Source organism: Mirounga angustirostris, unplaced genomic scaffold (genome assembly GCF_029215605.1).
Source record: "Mirounga angustirostris isolate CCGP_5_RB_7025 unplaced genomic scaffold, mMirAng1.0.hap1 SCAF_10, whole genome shotgun sequence".
Taxonomy (NCBI): Eukaryota; Metazoa; Chordata; class Mammalia; order Carnivora; family Phocidae; genus Mirounga; species Mirounga angustirostris.
The window spans coordinates 51072542-51100513 of NW_026991718.1; the positions used below are offsets into that span (position 1 = coordinate 51072542).

General features: G+C 50.1%; 2 protein-coding genes across 2 annotated transcripts in view; both read right to left on the reverse strand.

Annotated features, from left to right (window-relative positions):
* Positions 1 to 58: 58 nt before the first annotated feature.
* On the reverse strand, positions 59 to 8430 carry ANKRD53 (ankyrin repeat domain 53). Its single transcript, XM_045883984.3, has 6 exons — positions 8302 to 8430; positions 7925 to 8146; positions 7504 to 7703; positions 6041 to 6205; positions 5499 to 5619; positions 59 to 3086 (listed from the first exon to the last, which is right to left on the reverse strand). Exons 1-6 carry the CDS (start codon positions 8428 to 8430, stop codon positions 2376 to 2378), a joined length of 1548 nt encoding a protein of 515 aa, XP_045739940.1. The 3' UTR covers positions 59 to 2375.
* Positions 8431 to 10032: 1602 nt separating this feature from the next.
* The window catches only part of ATP6V1B1 (ATPase H+ transporting V1 subunit B1), a 56600-nt gene continuing 38660 nt past the window's right edge, over positions 10033 to 27972 (reverse strand). The window contains exons 3-14 of the mRNA XM_045884801.3: positions 17490 to 17588; positions 17189 to 17282; positions 16530 to 16607; positions 15509 to 15648; positions 15003 to 15104; positions 14322 to 14419; positions 12795 to 12918; positions 12477 to 12627; positions 12149 to 12231; positions 11204 to 11308; positions 10885 to 11014; positions 10033 to 10794 (exon numbers count right to left, since the gene is read on the reverse strand). Coding sequence (XP_045740757.1) covers positions 10631 to 10794; positions 10885 to 11014; positions 11204 to 11308; positions 12149 to 12231; positions 12477 to 12627; positions 12795 to 12918; positions 14322 to 14419; positions 15003 to 15104; positions 15509 to 15648; positions 16530 to 16607; positions 17189 to 17282; positions 17490 to 17588 — 1368 coding nt within the window. The 3' untranslated portion in view covers positions 10033 to 10630. The remainder of the gene's footprint in view (positions 10795 to 10884; positions 11015 to 11203; positions 11309 to 12148; positions 12232 to 12476; positions 12628 to 12794; positions 12919 to 14321; positions 14420 to 15002; positions 15105 to 15508; positions 15649 to 16529; positions 16608 to 17188; positions 17283 to 17489; positions 17589 to 27972) is intronic.

Sequence of the window (27972 nt, forward strand, 5' to 3'; positions counted from 1 at the left end):
GGTGGGATTTTTGGAACATCTGCAATATCCTATTTGTAAGCCTTCCCCTGGGGAAAAGGAGTGGTTTCTGGCTGAATTCTATCTTAGGCCCAAGAGGAAAGAAAATAGAAATTGGCTTCCAGGCAGCCTGGGTTACAGCCTATTTTTTAAGAAAGGGGACTGAGGGGAGAAACGGTTTGTCGCTCTAAGAGCACACAAGGGCTGGCCCTCTCTTCTGTGTGCTCTTGGCTCCTGAGGAGCTGACCTCAGTCTTCTAAGAAGGTGGGCCAGGTCCTGGCACAGACCAGCATTTGCTGACTTTGCACTCCAACTACAGTGCCTTGCAAGTACTCAGCAGTACATACAGGAGTGAAGCCCCCATGAGAGCCGTTCCTGCCATGTCCTGTACCTCAGATCGAGAGTGGCAGGTGCGGAGATGGACAGTGCACATGCGGTACCTTTAAGCCGGGGAAGCCCCTGTGCTTGAAATTCTCTATATCCTGCCCCAAGTCCCACCAAGTCATTCCCTTGACTGCAGCACTTCCTGTTCTCTTAAAAATCCCAGCCTTTCCCTTTCGCTGAGAGAAGTAGCACACTTTGGTTTCTTCTTGGTGGGAATGAGATGGCCAGGCCTTTTTATCCTATGCAGACAAGGGAAGACAAGGTAGGGGACACAGGAGGCCAATATCATCCTCACTGCTGGGTCAGCAGCTGGCTCAGCTCTCCCTTGCTGTCTCCTTCTTTGTTCCTCACCCTGACGACATGGCTTCTCTCCTAGGGGTTGCCAGTGGCCTTCTCGTGCTAAATCCAGCAGACCCTTTCATATCTTACACTGGATCTCTGCAGCATCTGACAGGGCTGCTCACCCCCAGCTTCTTGAATTGCACTTCCCTGGCACTCCTGTGCTGGTCTTCCTCCTGCCTCTGCTATTCCTTTCAGTTTCCTGTGCAGGCTTCTCCATTTGCCCCATGCACAGTGGGGTTTCTCAGGGTTCTGTTGTGGGCTCCCTGGAGGAGCCCATCCGAGCTGATGGCGTCAAGGACTCTTTGCCGAGGAACTAAGAGTTGGCCTCCAGCCCCAGCATCCCTCCTGATCTTCTGAACCATAGTTCCTCTCGCCTTTGGGTGCACAGACAACTCTCATGGCCCAGAGGGCACTTGCTGCTGTCCTTTGCAAACCTGCCTCTTTTGGGTACCTGCCGTGGCCCCAAGACCCCTCAGGAGCCAGACCAGAAACCTGCTTTCTAGCCCTGCTTTCTCTTTCTGCCCCTCCCACTCATCCAATCTCTAAAAACTGTTAACGTTTACCTTCCTAACATCGCTTGATTCGAGCCACACCCACTGTCATCAGCTTACACCTGGATTATTGTGACAGCCTCCTTCTCCTCCTATGTCCCACAGCCAGAGTTGTCTAAAATGTATAGCTGATCAAGTCACTTCCTGGCCTACAACCTTCCATGGCTCCCTACTGCCCTCAGGATAAAGTCCAGACCCCTTAGCATGGCTTGTGAAATTTGTGATGTCTGGTTCCTGCTCGCCTCTCTGGCCTCATCACTTGCCACCTTGCACCCTATGTCCCCGCCTCCTGTATTCAGAGATGCCACTTTGATTCCCCTTTCTTCTGCCCACCTGGATACCTTCTCTGTCAGTTCTCAGCTTAGATTTCAGTTCCTCTGAGCTTTGTCCCCTCTCCCCCCAGCACACCACACAAATCACTCTAGGCTTACTGGTCTATCTCCCCACTAGACTGTAAGCTCCTTGAGGGCAGGGACTGTCCTTCAGTTTTTGTATTAACAGTGCCTGGCTTGGTGCCCGGTACATAGAAAGCACTCAATAAACGTTTGTTTAATGAATGATTTGTAGTGATGTGTCCAGGGGATAACAGGGGATCCAGGATAGCTTCCTGGAGGAAGTGCAAGTGCTTGTATAGTTGCAACTGAAGCCACGGGTCCTCCCTCCCTCCTCCCAAGATATGCTGCTTGTGCCTCCCTGAACTACAGAGACCTTGAAGGACTTAGTCTGGACAAGAGGCAGCATTTTCCTGTGGTTCCCTATCCTGGAAGCCTTGTTCCTGGTGGGCTGGGGCGGGGGGAGGAGAGGTAGTAGGGACACCAAAGCGTCAGTTTCATGATGCAAGGGCCCAGGATAGACTGATGCCCACTCTGAGGCCTCCGCCCTAGCTTAAACCTCTTGGGGAGTCCAAGGAATTTCTTTGTGGAGAAAGGAGACCTGGGACCTAGTCTTTTGTTAAGAGAGAAGGGGCTCCGATCTTCAAGCTTGGGAGTGGGAAGTGGGAAGCCTGTGAGTACTCCTCTCCCTCTCTTCCATCCCCAACGTGAATCACCACACCTCAGCCTTCACTGGGCTGTCTCAGGTTGACAGCCTACCAAAATAAGTTTATGGGGGGCTTTTGGGGGAGGGCAGAGTGGGGAGCCCTTGATGGGCTTGCACAGCTGCCAGGAAGGCTTCATCAAATGTCTCACGCAGGTTCATGGCCAGAGCGTCAGTCCAGAAGTTGTCACCCGAGAGCCGCTTCCGGGGCACGTGCCTTATGCTGACAGGGCAAAAGCCCTGGGGCACTTTCATCCTGCGTGGCCGCACTGAAGGGTACAGCTCTTGGACTAGCACCTTGAAAGGCAGCTGGGGCACAGGTGCCACCCGGCTGCCGGCCACCGTGCACAGCTGTGCCCCGCCGTGCCGGTCAGACCTCGCCTTAAGGAAGCTTTGGAAGTCGCGCTCCGGGCTGGGGTCTGGATGCACACCGAGGCGGATGCCCTGTGGGTAGCTGATCTGGGTGGTGGGCCATCTGGCAGGATTGTTGCTAACATTCCACCGCTTGGGCCGCCTGACCATGGGCTGCGTGTAGATGGCTGTGGGTGTCCCCAAGGACTGCAGCTTGGGTGTTGATGTCTGCCGCAGGCGTGCCTCTGGGGAGGGGTAGAAACTCTTTCGAGGCCCCTGGTGCTTGGGGGTCTGGGGGATGGCGATCGCCTGGGGGGGGGCACAAGGCGCTTGCTTGGCGTTGGGGATCAGGGGTTGGCCTTGAAGCAGCTGCTTGCGATGGAGCCACTTCTTGAAATCAGCTTCTCTCAGAATTTGGTGCTCTTTCTGCAACATCAGAGGGTACAAGATAGTCATGGAGGGCTGCCCCTCCTCCCTGCTCCTGTGGAGGGGGGCCTTGTGGCTGTAGCCCTTGGAAACCTCAGGTATCACTGGCTAGATCCAGTTGCACCCCAGGAGGCCTAAGTCTGATGAGAGAAACGCCTGCCTTGGGCGCCTGGGTGGCTCAGATGGTTAAGCGTCTGCCTTCGGCTCAGGTCATGATCCCAGGGTCCTGGGATCGAGTCCCACATCGGGCTCCCTGCTCCTCAGGAGCCTGCTTCTCCCTCTGCCTCTCTCTCTCTCTCTGTCTCTCATGAATAAATAAATAAAATCTTTAAAAAAAAAAAAAAAAAAAAAAAAAAAAAAAAGAGAGAGAGAAACGCCTGCCTTGGGAGCCCTTGTTCTGACGGGGAGATAACTACTGCCCGAAGGGAGCCCGTGGGCTGATGGGGCAGGTAGAACCTCTCCGACCTCCAACCTGATACGGCCTCTGCCCTAAGTGAGGTCTCCAGTCCCTGCCCTACGGAAAACCTCAAGTCTCATGGGGGAGACAAGCCTCCACCTCCAGAGAAGTCCCTCGTCTGATAGTGGAGATATGTCCTGCCCTGAGAGAATCTCTGGATTAATGGGGGAGGAAGAAAGCAGAAAGGTTTGGAAGGCCTGGAACTGGGGGTAGCCAGTCTGGATTGGCTTCTGGAAGTGGTGGGCCTTGTATGTTGGGGGATATAGTTGGCTGGCCCTCTGGGCTGGGTGGTCATGACTCGGTCTACCTCTCTGTTTTTGCCTCCACTAGAATTGAACCTTTGGCTTGCCACAGAACTGCCCCTTGTCCACCCCCTTGTTTCAGTGTCTCACCCCCCGGACCGTTGCTAAGCCATCAGGTGGTACGGAGATTGACCCAGCTCGGGAGGTAGGCTCTGATTAGGCTAAGCCAATCATAATAATTCCATCAGCCTTGCCCCAGCCCCAGGTCAGTCAGCACATGGCTTTCCTTTAGCTGTAGGGATTGGCACAAGAATGGACATAGGATCCAACTGAGGCCAATAAGAGATAAGGGGAGATCTGCAAGGGGCTTCTGGGAAAGTTTAGAGCCACGGGAACGGATGAGCTTTGCCTCCTCTGGACACAAGGGGCTATGAGGACTGGGTGACACACTAAAAGAGGACAGGGCTGAGAAAACTGGAGAGAAATGCAGCTGGAACCAAGCTGGAGTACTGGATTTTGCCAGCCCTGAAGCCCTCCCCACTTCTGGATCCACTTAGGATTCCCAGCATCTTCTCTCTGGGTTTTCTGGCTCTTGCATCCTATATCATTATACCTGCTTAAAATCCTTTACTTCCCCATTCTTCCCTAGCCAAGGTCCATCATAGATCTGAGCCCCTCCCAAATCTCTCGCTTGGCAATCTCCAGCTCACATCTGTTCCCCTCGCTGTACTGACTTTGTGCTTCTCGGCATATACCACGTTCTCCTGTACCTCTGTGCCTCTCCACAGGGCTCTCTGTTCCTTCTGCCTGGTCAGCCCTTCCCTTCTTCATACAGCCAACTGCTGCCCATCTTTAAAGATCCTCTTAAGCATTATCTCTCTGGCATCCTCCTGGACCCTTCCTCCTCTGTGGGAATATAACCCACCTCCCATTCTAGATCCTAAGCTCCTTCAGTGAGGGGACCACATCTCATTTGTCTTTGGAGCCTCAGGGTCCAGCAGGTGCCTAGCAGAGAGGAAATGCTCAGTGTCTGTTGGAAAGGATGTATTTTTTTTTTAGAAGACTTTATTTTTAAGTGATCTCTACTGCCAACACGGGGCTTGAACTCTCAACCCCGAAATCAAGAGTCATGTACTCCACCAACTGAGCCAGCTACATGCCCCAAAGGATGGATCTTTTTTTTCTTTTTTTAAGATTTTATTTATTTGAGAGAGAGAGAGAGAGCATGAGCAGGGGGAGGGGGAGAGGGAGAAGCAGATTTCCCACTGAGTGGGGAGCCTGATGTGGGGGACCGATGCGGGGCTCCATCCCAGGACCCAGGATAATGACCTGAGCCGAAGTTAAGACACTTAACGGACTGAGCCACCCAGGCGCCAGGAGGGTGGATCTTTTTAACCAATGTGAATCCCAATGTAGGCAGGGCCTGGAACTCGCTAGAGATTTTCCTCCTCATCCAGAAGGAGGCAATGCACTAGGAGGGGTGCTGTACTTCTTGCCAATTTAAGCTGTATTTACTCTCTAACACAAAGTAAGACTTTTGACCTAGGGGAGTGGCTTTTAAGGGTGGAATTTCAGAGGATGGGGAGAGGGAGGCTTTTTCTGGGTGGGACTGCTACCAGCCACTCCTCTAACTGCCTGTGAGTCACGGCCTCCTGTGCTCACCTGCTTGGAGAGCAGTGCGGGCCCGGCGCCCCTGCCCCCCCTCCCCCTTACTTGATACTCAGTCAGGTAGTCTTGTTCCATGAAGGCCAGCTGGTCCTTGAGCCTCTTCAGTTTCCCCATCTCACGAGCAAAGTCCTTCTTGTCCCGTTTCCACATGGCATCCTTCAAGAACCTGACGCCAAGGTGGGGGTATGTCATCCCCCAGTGACCGAGCTTCACCCTGGACTGGGAAGACTGGCTGCTGCTGAGGGCCCGGATGAGGGTGGGAGGAGCCACCAGAGACGCCATTCCCCACTGCCCAAGGCCCCTCCCACTACCTTTGAGGTGAGAGAGGAAAGTGGTAGTCTGATCAGCACCCCTGCTGAGGATCCAAGGCCTCAGGGCAAGGAAGGGCAGTGCTCAACCCAAAGGGGTGAGGCCCTGTGGAAAGCCCTGGGAATATCCTGGGGGGGGGTCCCGGGGGGTCTCTTCCGCAGACTTATCTCTCAGCCCAGACCCTCCTGGTAAAGGCTCAGCCTTAGGTGAGGGCCCCAGGGAAAGGGCTGGGAGGGAGGGAAGGGGTGGCAGGCTGTGGGTGGTTCTCACACCCTCACCGGGCACAGTCGCGGTGGTTCCATATTTTGCAGTAGTCGATGGGCTTGCAGCCCATGGCATCTCGGGCATGGACATTGGCACCATTTTGCACCAGCACCTTCACGCAGCTCAGCAGGCCCTTGCAGGCTGCCAGGTGGAGGGGTGTGGAGCCATTGCATGTCTGACTGTAGAGGGCCCCGCCGGCAGGGAAGAGAGCAGAAAGGAAGGACAAAGGCCATCTGCCCATCAGAGAGGTGGGCAAACCAGCTTCCGCACCTGCTCTGCCACTAGCCCACTGGGTGACTCTGATATGTCCCTTCTTCTCTCTGAGCTTCAGTTTCTTCAACCGTAGGAGGAGGGTTTGGACTAAATGAATGGTGGGAGCCTGACTATATGGATGTGCAACAGTAAAGATCTGCTGGAAGAAGAGCTGGGTTGGCTGGAGCTCAGAGAGCACTAACCTTATTGGCTCTTAAGTCAGCCAGCCCTCCTGCCCCCTCCCCTGCCTGGCCATGGCGCACAAGGCCTGCGTGACCTGGGCCCTGCCTCCTCCCCACCCTCATCTTCTGACCTTGCCCCACTCTTTCCCAACGTGTGATCTTTGCACATGATGTTCCCTCTGCTTGGGACTCTTTTCCCCAGTTCTGCCCATGGCTGCCTTGCTCTCAGTTTTCAGGCTGCAATTTAAATGTTATTTCCTTAGAGGTGACTTCCCCTTCCAAAATAGGTCCTCTGCCCTACCCCTTTCACTCATCACCTCATTGCCCTGTTTATTTCCTTTGTAACTACTTACTACACTGTCATTTCATTCATTTATTGGTTTGCTAGTTCACCCTCTGCTCCTGCACTAGTTTATCAGCTTCATGAGGGCTGGGACAATTTCCATGTCTTCACTGCTGTATTCAACTCAGGCTTGGCACCGAGCACACAGGGCTCTGTAAATATGAGCGAGTGCAGTCTCCCATGGGCCATCCGGGCACTTCCATGCATTTCCTCAGTTACCACAATAGTCTCATGTCATCTTCCCACATTTCAGTTGAAGACACTCAGGAAATAATTCCCAAACTTTGCTGCAAATTAGAAACACCTGGGGATATTTTAGGCCTTCCAAAGCTCAGATGGCACCCCATACCAATTTCAGCCTTTTACTGGAACACAGGCACTGGTATTTCTGAAGCTACATACGGGACTCCAGTGTGCTGACAAGCTTGGGAACCAGAGCACTGAGGCTAATGGTTGAGTGACTTGTTGGAGGTCTTGCTGTTTGCTAGCAGATGGCAAAGCTGGGGTGTGAACTAGGTCTGTCCTCTCCCAGAGCCTGATCTCCTTACTACAGCATGCGGGCTCACTGACTGCTTTATGTGGGACCCAATCCTTGTCACCCCACAGCCCTCTGCCTGTCCTGCATGGATCTGCCTACTTGGAAGTGGGGTTCCTATCTGCCCAGGTTCCAAGACACTTTCTGGACACAGGCTGGACTCACGTGTTGAGGGCCGCCCCTTGCTTAAGTAGATAGTGAATGCAGGGGAGGGTCATGGTCTTGTTGTCCCCATGGATGACCAGGTGCAGGGGTGTCTGGCCATTGCTGGTGGGCAGGTCCACGGGAAACTTGTACTCCTCCACCAAGACCTGCAGGCACGTAAGCTTGCCACTCTGGGCTGCAGAGTGGATGGCAGTGAAGCCCTGTGGGGGCAGGAGGAGGGTAGGAGGAGACTGAGCAGGATTGGGGCCCCAGGGTCCCCAACCTAACCTACAGAGCAGAGTCTGCTCATAGAAGGTGACTACACAGAAAAGGGTATCTGTGGATCTGCCATAGGCAGATCTTTGCCAGGGAACCACTATGTGAGGAACTTTCTGTGCATACAGAGGACTTCATTTCTTGCCCCCAAGCTCCAAGGCCTTACCTTGTCATCTGCTGGAATTTTGTCACGGTCCCGACTCAGACAGAAGCGCAACCATTCCAGGTTGCCCAGTGCGGCCGCGAACAGCTCGTAGTACCTCCCAATAGCACTCTGGTCCCACTCATCGTCGGGGTAAGCGTGGGTCCGGAGTGGGCTGGTGAGCAAGAAAGCGGAGTCTGGGTCTGGGCCGTTGGCCCTGCGGAGGGGCGTGCGTGAGGGCGAGGGCTGTCACTGAGCACCAAGGCGCTTCGGGAGGCCGGGCCGGGGCTCGCTGGTCGGCAGGGCAATGAGGAAACCACCGTCCCCGGACGCCTCTCCGGAGGCGAGCCCGGACCCCAGCCCCGTTCTCCCGGCTCCTCGCGCCACCCAAGGGCTCCCACATGCTCCGGGCCCTGCCCCTCCAGGGAGTCCCCCCACAGCCCGGCCACCTCATCCCCGGCCCACCTGGGCTGCTGGGACGCAGCTTCACCCCAGGTGACCTTGTAGGAGGCTTTCTCCGCCGGCTGCATGGCGACACGTGTGTGCGGGGGCTGCTCCCCCCCCTCCCCACGGCCTGCCCGCCGGCCGGCCCGCGCCACCCGCCCGCAGGGTCCCGCCGGCGGAAGCTCGAACTGGCCCTGCGGCCAGGGCTGCTCCTCCGCGGACCGCAACACTTCCCCGGCTGAGTAACCGGCCGCCCCGTCTCCAGGGGCCCGCCCGCCGCCTCCCGGAGATCCTGCCCGGCTAACCCCTCCGCCACCCGGTGAGCCCTGGGCCCCTCGTCCTGGAAACAGCGTCGGCCACACACACAAACCACAAGACACTTGGGTTTTGTTTCTGATTATAAAATTGGTAAGTGCTGATTGTAAAAACAGAGAAAGGGACAAGGAAATTAAAAATCACAATTCCACCAACCGCAGAAATCACGGTCCGTTACGATATGTATATACATGTCCTACATTTTTTGTACTTCTTTTCATTTAGCGTTTTATTATGAACTAGTATCCATTGTCATGCCATATACTAAACGTACGTTATGACGCCACTGTAGCCCAGCGTCATAATGGACGTACTATCATTTGACATGTGCGGCAGAAAACAAAATGATTCATCTTGGTCGTTTTCTTAGGATGGATTTCCTGAATGTAGAATTACTAGGTGAAAGGGAACGAACATTTTTTAATTGTTAATATGTGTTTACAAACTGCCCACCACCAAGGTTTTATATTCATTTACACTTCTACCCGCAGTGAAGCAGGGACCCTGCACATCAGCCGTGGGACTTTGGGTGAGTTACTTGACCTCTGTGTCTTAGTTTCTGCATCAGCAAACTGGGAATAATACCACCTACTTCACAAGGAGGGAGGGGATTGGAGCAGTGAGACCAGGCCAGCTATCTAGAATTTTCTATTGTTAAAAGAGGACCTACTTGAACCATCACCACCAGCGCTGAATATTGTGATTTTAAATAAACATTTGCTAATAATTTGGTAGTGGAAATGTTCTAATTTGACTCCTTGATGACTACCAAAATTTAAACAAATATCAGTGTTTTTCTCTTCTGGGAATTATCTGTTTCTTCACATTGTTCTTTGAGGGTCTTCAAAGTGTTTCTTACTGGATTTGTAAAACTTATTAACCGTAACCCTTTATATATATTTGTCATCAATGTTTTCTTCAGTTTGCCTTTTAAGTTTTTAATATATGGTAGTCAAGCAATCAACGTAGCTTGATTCAGTGTTGAGTGAACCATCCACATTCCATCCCTTCTCAGAGGGAATGACCCCAAGCTTATCAGAGGTTTACTGAGGCCCCAGGGGTCAACTCTAGGTATACCGGACCACACCACTCACTTCTAACTACCTTCTCCCCTCTGGGCCCCATCATTCCTGGTATTTCCCCCAGAGAAATCTAAGGAGTGGGGAGGGTCTCCCAAGACCACTGTGACCTACAGGGAGGGACAAAAATGCAGATTCTTTACCCAAAGCAGTTCTCCCTCATTCCAGGGAAACCTCCTCTGGTAGTCCCCTCACCTCCCAACCCCAGTGGTCTGAAGGAGTTAGCACCCCTCCTGAGCACTTTAAAAACTAGCAAATTCTGGGGATCTGCCCCAAGTGGGGCCTTAACACCTGGCTTCAAATTAAGATGAAGTGATAATGCTTTGCAGGGACAAAGCTTGAGGATTTCCTGGCAGTTGGGGGATTCTGTGGGCTGTTGCTTTGGAGGTATTAGGGTCCTAAGAATGACAACAAAACCCTATGTGTATGTCGGGTTGGAGAGTGTCTCAGGACTTCAAGTGCACCCTCATTGTCTTTACCTGGGTTATCTTGCAGCCTCTAAACTAGTGGTTGCAACTCCAGCTGTACCTGGGGGGAAAATACCAGTGCAGAGGAATCCTGCCTCCAGATTCAGATAACTGATCTGGTTTGGAGCCTGGGCCTTGGTATTTTGTAAAGTTCTCTAGGTGATTCTCATGTGCTTAATACAGGCGTTAACAGCCTTTTGTTCTTTCCCAGTGCGGGGAATCCAGGGAGAGGGATGAAGCGTGGGAGCCCCCTCCCCCCACCCCCGCCTCGAGGCGGAGGGGGTGTGGTTGGGGTGGGTAGCTGACAGTGGGCACTCAAGCGGTTGGTTCAGGTGTGTGGGACCTTGGAAGACACGGAGGCGTGCGTAGAACCGGCGTAGAGCAGGGGCTTCCGGGACGAGCTCCGGGGTCCGCTATGGGTGGGGCTAGAGCGCAGTGTCGGACGCGGGGTCCTGCGGCGCCCCCTCGCGGGAGTAGAACTCATCGAGCACGCTCTGCGGGATGCGCTTCAGCATCTCCTTGGGGAAGATGCGCAACAGCTTCCAGCCCAGGTCCAAGGACTCAAACACCGAGCGGTTCTCGTAGGGGCCTAGGGACGGGGCAGGAGTGTTAGGAGCGTGTGCGCGTATATGTGGCCGGGTAAGGGGGTTACTGCCTGAACGCCCCCAGCGCGCCTCACCCTGGTTGATGAAGTTCTTCTCGAACTTCTGCAGGAATTCCAGATAGAGCAGGTCCTCTGAAGTGAGCGCCTCCTCCCCCACCACTGCTTTCATGGCCTGCACGTCCTTCCCGATGGCGTAGCAAGCATACTGGGTGAAGGGGGGCGGTCCTAGCGGTCACCGCAGGTGGATCACAGGAGCTCAGTGGCCCCCAATTTGGATGTGTGGGGACCCCAAAAGGGGAGGGATTTCCCAGAGAAAAGCTCGTGGTCCAGGTAGGGCTCAAACCTCTAGCTTCTGAAATTAGCTTACCCACCAGTCCCTGGGCTCTCTCCTTACCAGTTGGTTGGAGACGTCTCCATGGTCCTTTCTCGTCATGCCCTCCCCAATGGCAGACTTCATCAGCCGCGACAGGGAAGGGAGCACGTTGATGGGGGGGTAGATCTGGGCAAGCAGAAGAAGGGAGTGGCAGAAGGCAGGGTCCAGACTTGACTTTCCTTCCTACCCCTACTTGTCTCTCCTCCCCCTGGGGTTCTCAAGAGACTGCTCCTCCCTCCTCCCACAGAGAGGTCGGCTGGTCATGCCCTGCCCTCCTTTATCGCCCACAAATTCTAGAGCTTGGGTATGCACGTGTCTACGTATGTGCTCCTAGACAGGAGGGGGGGGGCGTGACGTGACATTAGGTAATGAAAGTCACTATTTTAAAACCTTTGATTATTTGGACAAAAACCAGGTTGAAGCTTAATAGTTAATAGCTGTAAAGAAGGAACCTACTGAGCAAAGAGGTAAAAGTCACAGGATTGCCTTTGACCTCAGATGGGACAGACACATTTTCTAACCTGTTAGCACATTATTCACCATCTACTTGTGTCAGTTACCCATTGTTTTGTTCACCAGAGCAAATTACTGGAAAGCAAAGAGAAGTGGTATTTATTGAGTATCTACTATCTGCTGGATGCTCTCTATGTGCCAAATGATTGTATCCTCCACAATGCACTCCACTGAGTGATAAATACTATTAGTTCTGTTTTGTAGGTGAGGAAACCCAGCATCAGAAGGATGAGATGATTTTCACAAGGTTCCCACAGCCAGATGGTCTGGATTCTAGCCAGACCTGTCTTTGTCTGTGACCACACAGTCTTCCTGGGTCATCTCCTCTTTGGAGTTAGCCTCGCCCGGCCCCTCCTAATTCACAGAGAACTGAAGCACAGCAGGTGAAGGGACATCTGTTAGTGTCTCTGGGGGTGGTGGGGAGAGCACTAAGTTGTAGGGAGGGGACCGTACTTGTCTGTTATGAAGCTGTCTGTCCACGTAGATCTGTCCCTCTGTGATGAAGCCCGTCAGGTCTGGGATTGGGTGGGTGATATCTGCAAGGAAATGCACTGGAGTCAGTGTAGATGGGGCCCACGCCTCCACCCGCTCAGGGCCGCCTGGGCTCTATGGCTCTCATGGGAGTGATGGGGTATGTGGAGGCAAGGAAAAGACAGTGAATCCCGTGATGAAGAAACAGAGCTACTGCACATCTATGCACAAAACTACGGGCCCTTTAGGCATCCCGGTGGGAAGGGAGGGCAGGGGGTAGCAGAGGGTAGTGGGCAGCGAAGAGACTCACCGTCATTGGGCATGGTGAGGATGGGGATCTGAGTGATGGACCCTCCCCGGCCCTCCACGCGGCCTGCCCGCTCATAGATGGTGGCCAGGTCTGTGTACATGTATCCCGGGAAGCCTCGGCGGCCCGGCACTTCCTCTCTGGCAGCTGAGACCTGCAACGTCAGTGTCGCTGGGGTAAGAAGCGGGGCAAGAGGCTGAGTGGGAGGTTCAGTGACTGAGAAATGGAGTGAGTGGCGGCAGGCTTGGATGGGTGAGTTTTGGGGTGGAAGGACTACGGAGAGGCCGGCATGACCCCGACACCCTTCACCAGCTGCCTCACCTCCCGCAAGGCCTCTGCGTAGGAACTCATGTCGGTCAGTATGACCAGCACGTGCTTCTCACACTGGTAGGCAAGAAATTCAGCAGTGGTCAGTGCCAGGCGTGGGGTGATGATGCGCTCGATCCTGGAGGGACAGCCTGTGTTTAGAGAGCCCAGAGGCCTAGGCCTGTGCTCTGTCTAGCCCCAAGTGCTGAGTGGATAGTGGACTGCGCATAGCAGCAGGGGGGTGGGTGGGATGAGCCCCAGCTCCCAGGCCCCATGTCAGCTGTGGTTCCTGGGGGTGGGCAGTTCACCACGTCTGGCACTCCTCCCTCCTGCTGTCCTAGGGAGGAAGGGGGGGAGCCCGGAATAGGCTGGGAGTTGGGCAGGAGTGGGACAGGCAGGGCCAGGAGTGTTGATGAGGATGACAGCACCCTGCCCCTGTGGGCCTGAAGGTGCGGGAGGGGGGGGTGCTGGCCTATCAGAGCGAGGCAGGGGTGGGGCTCCTGCTGCGCTTCTCTTCCCCAGCTTCCTCCCCGCCACACTCGGCTCAGGTAGAACACCCTGGATTCCTTCCGGAAGGTTCCCCTCACTGCTCCAGAGCACGGCTAGTGTGCATATTCCATAGGCGTGCCCTGCCCGCCTGGCAGCCCCCTTCCACTCTGAGCCCCCCCGAGTCCCTTCCTCTGGCTCCAGGCTCTCTCAGTGCTTAAGCTCTGTCCTGTGGGTCTTTTCTCTGGTGATGTCATCTTGGCCTCCAGAATTCTGTTACTTCGCTTCTGGAGCCCCTTCAGTACCCAGGACAGTTTTATTAGAATTTTTTTTTCATCCCCCTGACCCACAGATTTAAACTCACATTTCCTGAACTTTAGAAATAGCAGTTTTTCCAAATGAATAAACAAAAAGCAGAATCAGACCTATACATACAGAGAATAAACTGATGGTTGCCAGAGGGAAGGGGTGGGGAGATGGGCAAACTGGGGGGCGAGGGGCGGAGTCATAGGCTCCCAGCCAGGGAGACAGGCGCAGCACGGGGAATAGGGTCGGTGGTATGGTGAGAGTGCTACTTGGTGGCAGATGGTAGATACACTCGTGGTGAACACAGCACGGACCTACAGAGAAACTGAATCACTACCTTGTACACCTGAAACTAATGTTAACATTGTGTGTCAACTCTATTCAAGTAAGAAAATTAAAAAATAAAACAGTTTCTGTAAATACGTGGTTTAAGTTTTAGTGGTGACTTTGGGGAAGTGACTCAAGAATAAGGAGGTCTGACTGGGGACAGTGGCTGGACGCACATTATGGGAAGAACAGAGGGGCTGCAGGTGGCAGGCGGGCTTGTGGTCTGGTCCCCTCCGTCTCTCCCTGGGCTATCCCTACCCCTTACCCAGCCTCAGTTTCCCCGTCTGCACAACAAGGGGTTGTTTTCCCAACTCCGGCCCATGGCTATGGTTCTGGGATACTCCTGAGCTCTGGTACTCTGGGTGTTGAGAGGGGACAGGGCTTGCTGCCTGAAGGCAGTCTCGGTACCAGGGGATGGCTCACGTGGGGTCGTTGGCCAAGTTCAGGAAGAGGCAGACATTCCCCATGGTACCGTTCTGCTCGAAGTCAGACTTGAAGAACCTGGCTGTCTCCATGTTCACCTGGACACATAGCAGGGAGGGCTGGAGGGGGCGTCTCTGCAGCCTAAGGGCTGGGGCCCCGGCCCCTCCCATCTCTTCTCAGTAGAGCTTATTGACTGTCAGTCCCTGGGATGACCCAGCACTTGAGAAGGCAGGGGCTGGGTTTGCACTCCCCAGGCCCCCAAAGAGAAGTTCAGATTTCTTCAGGTTGTGCTCTGCTCATTGCATCCTGACCCCTCACTTAGCCAGCTGCTTCCCTGCTAAACCCCTCCTTGGGCCCCCTGAGGGCCCCATGGTATCCCCTCCCTGAAGCCGTCTTCCCAAATTCCCTGGCTTCTCCCTCCTCCAGGCCACCCTAGGACTCATCTGACAGCTGCCATGTCCTTTGGAATACACGGGGGGACACACTGTACCTAGTCACTGAGCCCCCTTCCCCCTGCAGTCATGCTCTTGCCTCTCTCACCAGATAGGCCTGGACACTGACAGCTTCTCAGGGAGAAGGATTATGCCTCCCTCATCATATCAGGCAGAGCCAGGGTCCAAGAGAGACAAGGCTGCCTGCCCACAGCTTCCAGAATTTGCCAATCTGCCCAGCTTCTCTTACCCCCATGGCCGCAAAGACAATGGCAAAGTTGTCGTCGTGGTAATCCAGCACAGCCTTGGACTTCTTCACCAGCCCAGCCTGGCGGCAGATCTGGGCGGCAATCTGGGGTGGAGTGGATTAGAAGGAAGGGTGTCAGAACCAGAGCCCAGAGCCCAGCCCAGTGAGCACCATAGAGGATGATGGATGGAGCAATTTCCAGTCCTTCCTCCTGCCAAGGCCTTTGGTTGGGGGGTGGGGGCGCGGGGGGATCCTAGGCCAGAAAGATGAAAGGGCTGCCCCAGGTCCTACAGCCTTCCTCAGGGTGAAGGCTTGAAGACCTGCTTGGGGGCAGTGAGGAGGTGTTCTGAGGCCCTGAGCCCATGAGTTGCCAGAGGACAGCTACCAGTCTGGACAGCTATGACCCCAGTGTGGCTGGTTCCTGCCTGTTTGATTCAGGAGACCCACTTCACTGGCCTCTGCCCTGTGCGTTCCTCTTGGTCATGTCTGCAGGACCCTGCAGGCCTCACCTCATTGTGGGGGAGCCCGGCTGCTGAGAAGATGGGGATCTTCTGACCACGGGCAATGCTGTTCATGACGTCGATGGGAGAGATGCCCGTCTGAATCATCTCCTCTGGGTAGATGCGGTCATGGGGGTTGATGGGCTGGCCTGGGAGAGGGCGATCATGGACCCATGCTCAAGGGCTCAAGTCTGTCCCTGCCCTCCCCCAACCCTGCCCCCGACTCCAGAGCAGCACTGTGGAGCAGAATTCTCTGTGATGATGAAAATGTGCTCTAACTACCCTGCCCGGTCCAGTAGCCCTAGTCACATGCGGCTGGTGGGCATGTGACATGAACGTGTATTCCACTTGAATTCATTTGTATCTAAATAGCCACAATCCAGTGCTCCCTTGGACAGTGCTGCCTGGCCCAGCAGAAGTGGCAGGCAGGTGGGAGCTCAGGCTGAGGCCCCCGAGGCTGAGCAGGTGTCGTGTGGGGCTCGAAGGAACAGAGGGCAGCCTGGAGAGCTCCTGTCTGAGGGGATGTGTATTCTTTGCTCTGGCCCTGACTTGCTGAGTGGTTTGGGGCAGCTGTGGTCCTCTGTGGTCCTCCACCTATGGGCCTCCATCTCGTCCTCAGAACTGACAGGACTGGAGGACTCAGGATGGCCTCCCACCAGGAAGGGGCTGTGTCTACTACGGCAAGCCACCCCCGGCAGCTCTGAGGGGCGCGGACAGGGTACTGGGAGGCGGGAGAGTGGAACTCTGCACCTGATGATGGCTTTGAAAGGAACAGGACATGAAGTGCCGATGACAGTATTTCAGGCTCTGTGGCAGACTTGGGGACAGAGAGGCCTCTGCAGTTCTCGTCGCACACCCGATCTGTCTGGTAGTCTGACCAGCCTGCGGGTGAGCCCTGGCCCATTGCCCCTGGCCTGTGTCTGGGGCAGAACTTCCAAGGGCAAGGTGTTAGAGGTGGTGGCTGGGGGTGGGGAAGGTGATTGGGGGCTGGGTCCCGGAAGCTGTCCAGAGCCTTTCTCTGGTCACTCACCATTGATATCCAGGAAGTCCTCTGCCATGACCACTGGCCCCTTGTCAATGGGCTTGCCGGAGCCGTTGAAGACCCGACCTGAGGGTGGGGGAGGCCATTGGGGGATGCTTAGGGCCAGCCCTGGGTCTCCCTCGCTGCTGCTCACCCTCCACACAACCAGCGGCTCCCACCCACCCCTCACGTCCCTCTCCCCTCAGCCCTCAGTTACCCCCCGAGAGAGAGCTGGCTATAGTGACTGTCTCTGTGGGGATCTTCCCTCCTCTCCTGGAAATCTTTACAGGTGAGGCCTTGGCCCAGGAAATGACTCTAATGGAGGGTTTTAGGGCTGGAAAGAGGAGAGGGCCAGGTATGACAGATCTTGGGAGAAAATTGGGGGATGTGCACTCTGTTCCAGCCTAACCCCAAACAGATGACTACCTACTGTGCCCCCAGTTGATTGAACCAGCCTTCCTCATTTACGGAACATCTGTATGTCCAGCCCCGAGCTGGGGTTGGGGGTCAGAGAGAAAAGACACAACTTCTGACCTCAAAGAACTCACAGGGGAGGCAGACAGGCAAAGAGGCAAGGACAACACAGTGTGCTAAGTGTGAGGTCAGGAAAGCTGGGCCAGGAGGACAGAGGTGCACCCCCCAGCCGCCTCTCCTCCCCCCATCCTCACCCAGCATGTCTTCTGACACTGGAGTCCGTAGGATGTCCCCTGTGAATTCACAGGTGGTCTTCTGGGCATCGATCCCAGAGGTTCCTTCAAACACCTATGGGACAAGAGGTTAGTTACTGTAATAAGGGTCTTGCTGGGGAGAATGGGGCCTTCCATTCTAGGCTCCCTTTGTGCCCAGCTCTGGGCAAGACGCTCTTGGGAAAATAGGATGTTTCCTGCCTTCGGAACCTATAAGATAGTCAGGAACTTTGTGGGCTCATTCATTTATTCAGCCAGCCAACATCACCCTGACACCACTTACCTGAACAATTGCCTTGGTCCCAGACACCTCCAGCACCTGCCCGCTTCTCTGAGTGCCGTCAGGAAGGGTGAAGTTGACGATCTCAGCATACTGTGCAAACTGGCAGGAGGGGAGAGCAGCCCAGAGCAGCGGTGAGACCAAAGGTGAAGTCCCTGTCCCCCCCATCCCTCCTTGACCCAGTCTCAAGCTTCTGTCTCCCCTTTTGTGACCAGGCACTAGTAGAAGTGAACTTGAGGGGCCGGAGGTGGGACATTTGGATTCTGTTTGGGAGGCTGTATGCCTGGATGGGCAGGAACACTGACTTTGGAGTTGGAAGACCAGGGTTAGAACTGAAGTTCTGATGCTTAGAAGCTGTGTAACCATGTGGAAGTTACTTAATGTCTCTGAACGTTACTTTCCTCGTCTTTCAAATGGGAATAATAATAATGCCTACTTCATAGGGCTTCTATGGGGAGAAAGTGATCTATATGAAGTCATTAGCTGGGGCCCAGGACCTGTAACATCTCAATAAAATGTAATCATTACTATGGCTGTTTAGGTCCTGTGGACAGCACAGTTGTCCCTGCCCCTGTGGACTAATGGTGAACACATTGGCACAGTGCTCTCCTGGGCGGCCAGGTGTCCCCTCATACCAGTGGCAGTCTTTCCCTAGCCATGGGGCTGGGACTGATTCATGTGTTGTCCTCACAGCTTCAGGAATAAAAAGAATCAGGCAATCACTTCTCTTTTGGCTATGAGCAAGTGTAGTATCTCTTCTTATCCGTTTGAAAAGAACCAGGCTAATATCGGGAATATATGCAGAACTCTTACAACTCAACAATAAAAATACAAATACCGTAATTTTAAAAATGGGCGAAGGATCTAAATCGATATTTCTCCAAAGAAGATATTCAAAAGACCAATAAGTACATAAGATGCTCAACATCATTCGCCATTGAAGAAATGCAGATCAAAACCACAATGAGATACCACGTCCCACTCATGAATACGGCTGGAGTCCAAAGGACAGATAACGAGTGTAGTTGAGGGTGTGGAGAAATTGGACCCCTCAGACACTGCTGGTGGGAATTTAAAATGGTGCGGCCACTTTGGAAAACACTCTGACGCTTCCTCAAAGGGTTAAACATACAGACACCATATGACCCAGCAATTCCACGGGCCCAACAGAAATGAAAACATGTGACCATATAAAACTTGTGTATGAATGTATATGAATGTTCATATACAAGTAGTAGCCTTATTCATAATAGCCCCAAGGTGGAAACAACCCAAATGTCCACAGACAGTGAATGGAGAAATAAAAGATGGTATATCTATACCGTGGAATATTATCAGCCTTAAAAGGAATGAAATACTGATCCATGCGAAACACGGATGAACCTTGGAAACATGCTAAGTAGGTGAAAGAAGCCAGACTCAACAGGTCACGGATTATATGATTCCACTGATAGGAAGTGTCTGAAATAGTCTGATCCATAAAGACAGAAAGGTTAGAGGTTGCCAGGGGCTGGAAGGAGGGATGATTGGGAGTGACAACTAACAGGTACAAGGGGTTCTTTTGGAGGTGATAAAAATGTTCTGGAATCAAATAGTGGTGATGGCTGCACAACTCTGTGTATATACTTTGGTTGCTTTAATTAATCCCAGCCATTTAAACATGAAAATGATTTTCTGCTTTTTAATTTTTGCAAGTAGCACTGAAGATAGAAGCTTAGTGAAAGCTAATGTCAGTAAGGGGTGGATAGAATAGTACATTGGGGAGGGATGTGGGAATGGGTTTACATTTGTATAAACCATTGATGTTCTTTCTGTGAAATCAGAGTTGCTGTCTACATTTCATATACATTTTGAATATTCAAATATTCTGAGAAGGAATATTAAGGATATCTTTGTCCTGTACTGATTTTTTTTCAAATAAACCTTTTGAATCTTGGAAAAAAAAAAAAATATATATATATATATTTTTAAAATATATATATATTTTTTAAATATATATATATATTTAAAATATATATATATATATACTAAAAACCACTGAACTATGTGCTTTAAAAGAAGGAAGTTTATGATATGTAAATTATAATTCAATTAAAAAGACAATTAGGCTGTCCTCCAGGACCACAGGTAGCAGGTTGGGCAGGTGGAGGTCTGCCCCAAGGGAATCCCCTAGCCCTGCAGTCTGTGCATGCTCCGGGAACCAGGGTCCCAGTCTTTCCCCACTTCCAGAAGAGGCTATGAGCTGAGCCAGGAGAGCTGGGCTGGGAGAGCAGACCCTCCCCACTGCCTCTGGCTTCAGCTCTCATCAGCCCCCAGAGAGCTAAGCCCTGCAACCTGCACCTTCTTCCAGGGGCGGTACTGGAGAGAATGTATTGCATCCTTCAGGCTCCCTCACCTTGCTTCCCTGGTGATTGAGTTATTTCAGGGAGTAAGTGAGAATCGGAATCTAATAAAAATAAAATGGTAAAAAGATGACATCCCTGCCCACGTGTTCCTCATATTCTGAGTTAAAGTACTCCTCTAAATTACTCCTTGGGCATTAGAGGGAATCAGAACTGACATGATAAATGAAATAGAAAACAATGAGAAAGGAGAGCGCCTTGTAGAATAAATCAGGCTGTACCATGTTTTCTGACCATAATCAAAACAAGTTAGAAATCAAAAACAAAAAGATGGTTAGATAAACTTCATGTATTTGGAAATTTAAAAACCTAATGTAGAAGACCGTAGAATTAGAAAATATTTAGCACTAAGCAATAATGAAAAACTACGTATTGACATATATGGATGCATTTAAACATTATTTTTCTTTTTTTAAAAGATTATTTATTTATTTTAGAGAGAGAAAGAGAGAGCTAGAGCGGGGGGAGGGGCAGAGGGAGAGGGAGAGAGAATCTCAAGCAGACTTCACACTGAGTGCAGAGTCCGATGTGGGGCTTGATCTTTCGACCCTGAGATCAGGACCTGAGCTGAAACCAAAAGTCAGATGCTTAACTGACTGCACCATTAGGCGCCCCATATTTAAGCTTTAAATGCTTATATTAGAAAAGAAAAAAACTGAGTAAGTTTAAGAGTATGCAACATGAAAAGTTAGAGAAAAGAACAGCAATAAAACCCCCAATAAAGTAGGATGGGGGATGGGGGGAAGTAGGTGATGGGGATTAAGGAGTACACTTGTGATGAGCACCGGGTGACATATGGAAGTGTGGACATATGGAACTATATTGTACACCTGAAACTAATACAATGCTGTATGTTAACTAACTAGAATTAAAAGAAAAACCTTTTTAAAAAGTCCAATATAGTAGAAGAAATAATAAAAGGTCAGAAATCAACATGGAGAACAAACATATAACAAAGAAGATTAAGCCAAATTGGTTCTTTGAAAAGCCTAATAAAATAGACTGATAAAATAAAACTGATTAAGAGCAAAGACATAAATAAATAATTGTTGGAGTAAAAAAGTCAAAACTAGCTACGCTAATAATATTAAAAAGTAATAAAAAGGAATTATGAACAATTGTATGCAATACAGTTCAGAACTTAGATGAAATGAATAAAGTCTTAGAAGAATACAACTCAAACCAAAACCAATCAAAAACCAAATAGAAAGCCGGAATAGTCCCACAGTCTTTAAGATATTACATAAATAGTGTAAAATCTTTCCATAAAGAAAACACCAGTCCCAGATAGTCTTACAAGTGAGTTCTGACAATGAAAGAACAAATTATTTGAAAATTACTTGAGCTTTTCAAAAGACTGATGGAAAGGGGTTGTCTTTAATTAGTTTTATGAGGCAAGGATAACCATGATACAAAATAAGATAATGAAGGGAAAATTATAGGCAATCTTGCTTATGAATATATATGCAAAAGACCTATGTAAAATACTAACAAACCAAATCCAGCAAAGTATAAAAAAGGTCGAGTTACAAACCAAATGATAAAAGAAAAAAGTCAAAAACCAAAAAATAAAAAAGACAAACACACACACAAATAAAAATTAAAAAGACCAAGTTGGAATTATTCTGACAATTCAAGGTTAGTCTAATATTAGAAATCTGATAATGTAATAAATTTACCTTATTAATGACTTGCAGGATGAAAAAAACTTTGTTCATCTTAATATACCAGAAAACGATTTAAAAAACTATCCATGATTAAAACAAAAACTCTGGTGATTAAAGAATCATGATATCCATGGTTAAAGAACAAAACTACTCTTTGAAAACAGAATAAAAGGGAAATTCCTTAACTCCAAAAAGCATCCTCAAAACACCTGCAGAAAACATACCCTGATGTAAAACAATCCCTTTGAAAATTAGGAGCAAAACAGGGGTGCCTGGGTGGCTCAGTTGGTTAAGCATCTGCCTTCTGCTCAAGTCATGAACTCAGGGTCTTGGGATGGAGCCCCGCTTTGGGCTCCCTGCTCAGCAGGGGGTCTGCTTCTCCCTCCCCCTCTGCCCCTCTCCCCACCACTTGTGTTCTCTCTTGCTCACTCTGCTCTCTTTCTCTCTGTCAAATAAATTGTTAAAAAATTAGGAGCAAAACAACAATGCCTGCTATCATCATTCTATTCAGCATTACATTGGAAGAATCAGCCAACATAATACGATGAACAGAAAGAAACATTAGAAGGCAAGGAAACTGTAAAATAGAAAACTTCCCAAATCTCAAATGTAGTAAAGATAGGACGCTCCAGGGCACCTGAGGGGCTCAGTCGGTTAAGTGGCTGCCTTTGGCTCAGGTCATGATCTCAGGGTCCTGGGATCAAGCCCAACATCAGGCTTCCTGCTCAGCGAAGAGCCTGCTTCTCCCTCTCCCTCTGCTGACCCCCCTGCTTGGGCTCTCTCTCTCTCTGTCAAATAAATAAGAAAATCTTAAAAAAAAAAAAAATAGGACCCTCCAAAAAATGTAGACCAATTTCTCTTATAAATGTAGATACAGAAATTATAAATAAACTATTAGCCAGTCCAATCAGTGTATTAAGTAAACAAACAGGTATGACCAAATAGGATTCATCAAAAGAATGCAAGCCTAGATAAATCAACCTCTGGGAATTTGTCAACATTTCACAATATAATTTGTAATAATAGGGAGTTTTTTTGTAAACACGAATTAAAAGAGAAACCCTACAGGATTATGTAAATAGAAACCCAAAAGGCTTTTGATAACATTCAGCAGTGTTTCTAATACAATCTTCCGTAAGACGGGAATGGAAGGCAATGACTTGAACACTATTTACCAAACCAACATCAACAAGCTTCCCAATGGTGAAACGCTAAATCCACTTTTATTTCTAATAAAATCAGTAATGCACAGAGATGACTATCGCTGTTGTTACTTAATATTGTTTTGGAAATTATAGTTTATACAATAAGACCCAAAAAAGAGAAATGAAAAAGTATACTAATAAACATAGGTGGAGAAAGCTTTATTTAGAAAAAAAAAAAAAGTAGTGAGAGAGGAAGAGAGGAGACTGTGTTCTTCAGAAATGTCAGAGAAGAAAGGCTGTGGAAATGTTCTAGATTAAAGGAGGCTACAGAGACGTGACCACTAAAGGCGGAACCTGACCCCAGGCTGGGTCTTCTGTTGCAGGGGAGAAAATGCTATAAAAGACTTTATTAGGGCAGCTGGTAAACTGGAATATAGATGGTCGATCAGATAAATGTATCGGTGTAAGTTTCAGAAGTTGGTAACTACTGTTGTTATGTAAGAGAATATCCTTATTCTTTGGAAATAAACACCGGAGTTTTGGGGATAGCTTACCCTTAAAAGATCTAGGAAAAAATTATGTACACACAAACACGCAGAGCAAAAGAGAACAAATGGGGTAAAATGTTAACAACTGGGTGTATGTTCCCCGTACTATTTTTATTTTTTTGAAATTGCTTCAAATCACAAGTATAATTAAAGTGTGCCAATGGAAAAAGAGACAGAAGTCCCTTCATTGATGATACTGTATATCTAGAAAAACCCAAGAGGCTCTAGCCAAAAAAAACAAAACAAAAACAAAGACAGAAGCCCCAGAATTCATGAGAAGTTGGCAGCTGTACACAAGATGCACAAAATCAATCTCTTGTACCACTTGTGTCAATATGCTTCAGTTAAAAAAAAAAAAGAATCTCTTTTTTTCTATTCCAGCCATAAACGGACGAGGAAATGGAGAAAAATGGATCCATCCACAATAGGGCCCAAACCCATACAATATCTGGAAATAAATTTGACAAGAGAGGCACGAGAGAATAATAAAATCTTATTGAAGGACATCGAACAAGCCCCGAACAAATGGAAAACAATACTGTTGTCCAAGGCAGAATGACTGTCATAAAAATACCAATCCTTTTCAGAAGTACATAAATTAAATGCATTCCCAATGGATTCTTGTTTCTTCTGGGATTTAATAAGATCATTTTAAAATTCATGTAAGTGTCTGACAATATCCAAAAATAGTTACGGAAAAGATCAGCGTGGAGGACTTGCCTTAGCAGACATGAAAACATGCTCTAAAGCTACTGAAGTCAGTTAAGTGTTGGTGTGGGGCAGACAGATGGATCAGTGGGGCAGATCAGAGTCCAGAAACAAATCCCAGATTTTAGGAGACTGTTGTAGAACAAATGTGGCACATTACTTCACAGGAAAAACAGAATTTATTGAATAAATGGTGTTAACATAACCAGGTATCTACTTAGAAGATACCCACATCATAAACACACATACGTTCCAGGCATATAAAACCTTTACATATAAAGCTAAGATGAACAAAATACAAGAGCCTTTCTTCTTTCCTTTTCTTAGCTTTTCTAGAAAAGCTGGGTGAGAGAGATGTCTTTAAGATAAGAAATCTGGAAGCCATAAATGCAAAAATAGAGATATTTGATTGTAGGGGTGCCTGGGTGGCTCAGTCGGTTAAGCAGTTAAGCGTTTGCCTTCAGCCCAGGTGACGGTCCCAGGGTCCTGGGATCGAGCCCCACATCAGGATTCTCTGCTCAGCGGGAGCCTGCTTCTCCCTCTCCCCCTGCTCATGCTCTCTCTCAGTATCTTTCTCTCTCTCTCGCAAATAAATAAAATCTTAATGAAAAAATGTGAACAACAAACAAAGCTCCCACAACTCAAAACGTACACCTCCATATGTAGGAAGATTTCACAGAGGAGAAAGTGAAATCCAAACACATAAAAAGATACTCCAATGTAAATAAAAAACAAGGTAGTATTATTCTCATTGATCAGACAGGCAAAATTCCAGGAGAGAACATGTTTGGGGCTGGCAAGGATGCTGGAAAGTGGGTCCTCCAACACATGGCTGACGGGAATGTGAATCCCCACAACCTTGCTGGGCTAGCAATGTTGCCCCCAAATCATCCATATCTAGTTAAAATCTACTTTAAAACCAATATACCTGCTTCTCCCTCCGACCCTCCCCCCTTTCATGCTCTCTCTCTCTCAGTCTCTCTCTCTCAAATAAATAAATAAAATCTTTAAAAAAAAAAAAAAAAAACCAATATACAGGGCACCTGGGTGGCTCAGTCGTTAAGCGTCTGCCTTCGGCTCAGGTCATGGTCCCAGGGTCCTGGGATCGAGCCCCGCATCGGGCTCCCTGCTCGGCGGGAAGCCTGCTTCTCCCTCTCCCACTCCCCCTGCTTGTGTTCCTGCTCTCGCTATCTCTGTCTCTCTCAAATAAATAAATAAAATCTTAAAAAAAACAAACCAATATACACTTCGAAGCAGCAATTTCATTTTGGGGGATCTACCCTATAGCAATAAAGGCACCAGTATGAAAGGGATACATTTTGCTGTACTACTTGTAATAACAAAGCCTGGAAACACACCGAATGTCTGCCCGTAATGAAACCACCGAATCAATCACAGAGCGTCCAGGCTACCGCACTGCGATCAAGAAGAATGCTACTGCCAGGAGGGAATCAGGTTTTTAAGACACTGACACCAATGTAAACCCTTCAACGTGCACCTTATTTGCCTCTTTACATCAGGATCTTTACCTTGGTTATCTCAAGAGGCTGGGAATAAAGAGGTTAGGGACAAACAGTTAACTTGTCTTTTCTTTCACTAGTTACAGGAGCATGTTTTTTATTTTTATTTTTTGGTAATTAAAATGTAATTTGGGATGTTCAAGTACAGCGCCACTGGTTATCACCATCCTCACTATATTAAATACCCCGCTCTACCTAACATAGTGACGTTAAGGGTCTGGGGGTGGGGGGTGGGGGGCGGTGTGTGGATGGCTCAATTTCCTAACGGGATGTGAGGAGGGGGGACACTCCCCCAGGGCACCCCTGCGGGCGTGGGAGGGTGGAACTTGAGACCAGAGCGTTTGCAGCTCTGACAGTCACTGGAGGAAGCTCGGCGCAGGCCCGTCCTCGGAGGCCAGGAAAGCGCCCTCGTTCTCCCCCAAACCATCCCTCGAGCGGGGCTGCTGGGAGAGCAGGGCCGGCCCCTGGAGGAAGGAGCTGAGGTCTGCGCGGCAGCTCCAGTCTAGCGGTCTTTGGCTCGTCGACCACAAGAGGGCGCCCAAGAGCAAGGGCTGGGAGGCCCCGCGACCGACGTTGACCGCAAGTCCTTGGCCTTCGGCGGCCGCTCTGCGGGCGGTCTCTCTCTCCGAGGCAGCCGCCGGCCTCCTTGCCGGGTGGGCTGTGGACCTCGGGAGGAAAACTGCCCGACAGAGCGCAGGCCATGGGCCCGATAAAAACCAGGCAGCCGGCTGATAAAGTCCTCCTTTTTTATGTGGGTTTATGTGGGTGAGGGAGGGCAGAGGAAAGGGGAACGGAGAGGAGGTGGCGCCCTGTGTGTCCCTGAAAGATGAAATCAGTGAAATCAGAGGAAACGAACTGTGCATAGCAGAGAGATTGCAGTCTGACGCCGGGAAGAACGGGCAGAACCAGGTCAGAACCATCACACCCCGTCATGGAGGGTGTGGTCTGGAACCCTCTAGGAAGAGAGTACCAGGCTCTTCTGTGTGTGTCTGCGTGAGTTATCAGTGGGGGCAGGGGTGGTCACAGCCAGTTACAACGGGGAGTGCTGGGGGAGAATTCCAGGGCGCGACAATGAGCTTATCCTCAGAGGAACCCCATTTCAGAGGCTGATTCTCTCAACTCCCACCCTGGGTCCCTAGGAGGACCGCAGGGTGTGGGGAGGGTTCAGTGACGCTCGCGTCCTCCGCTGGGGATTCTGCTGAGTTCTCAGCCAGCCAGGGGTCAGGCAGAGAGGAGCTGCTGCCCGCACTCGTGCACTCGGCCGACTAGAAAGTTCTTAGCAAGCCTGGCAGGACTCCTCTGAGGAAGCACTGGCCTCCAGTCCTTTCCTTCTGACAATGCCCAGGGCAGTTTGGGAAGCCCCGTTTGGAAATTGTCTTCAGAGCTGATATACATGCTTCTGAAAGCTTTTTCTTTTAAAAGTTTGAAGTAGCCACAGACATTTGGAACCAAGTCTGGTGAATAAGGTGAGTGCTATCTTCAAGACTCAATAAGGCGTTGGTGGTATAGTGGTTAGCATAGCTGCCTTCGAGTCTCAGTAAGGACTGGTCTGCATCAAAACACAGCAGTTGGAAGAAGATCTTCTAGAGCAGTGAATCTTCAAGTGTGGTCCCCAGCCCAGCAGCAGCACCTGGGAACTTGCCGGAAATGCAGATTCTTGGGCCTCAACCTCAGACTGCTGAATCAGAACTTTGGGTTGGGACCCAAAGAATCCTTCCAGGGGATTCTCATGCATGCTCAAGTTTAAAAACCACTGCTCTAGTGAAATCTCTCTAATATATCCCAGGCAGGTGGCTGTCCACTAACCGGGCTCCTCTTTAATGCTTGCACAACCTGTGTGTGACCATTTGTGAGATCAGGGCTGGGAGTGTGGATGTTTAATAATCTAGCGGGGCCATTTTTACAGTCTACACTCAGGGGTTTAGCATTTAGCATTTTACAGCCTACACTCACACCTCCAAAAATCAGATGGAACTGTGGAAACTACCTCTAGAAAAATGCACAGGCACACGGATATACGGCTTCAAAGGTTTGCGTACAACCTCGAGGCCCTTATTCCCTGGGCTAAGATCTTCCAGTCTGCACAAAATTCTTCCCCCCAAGCATTTTTCCATTTGAGAAAGATGGAAGCAGGAAGCGTAATTGCTGGTGTGGTTGGATTTGGGCAGAAGGTGGCGCCGTGGAGGAGGAATTGTGGCATTTTGCCCAAGCAACTCCGGAAGAGGGAAGTGGTTGTGGGATGGGGAGAGGGGTACGTAAAGCTGTCTTCTCCATCTCCTGAACTTATGAGACTATACATAACTGATTTTTTTTCCCTCTGCAAGTTCAGGGTGTCTCCATCAACCACTCAGTCTGTTCTAAGAGAGTTACAGATGCATCTAATCGTCACAGAGCCACAGGTCTGAAGATCTCTCTCGTTTCCTAGTCTAGCCCCATTTAGTAGTCGGGAGAGCGGATGTCTGTGAAGGCACTGACTCCATACCACACGAGGGGGCA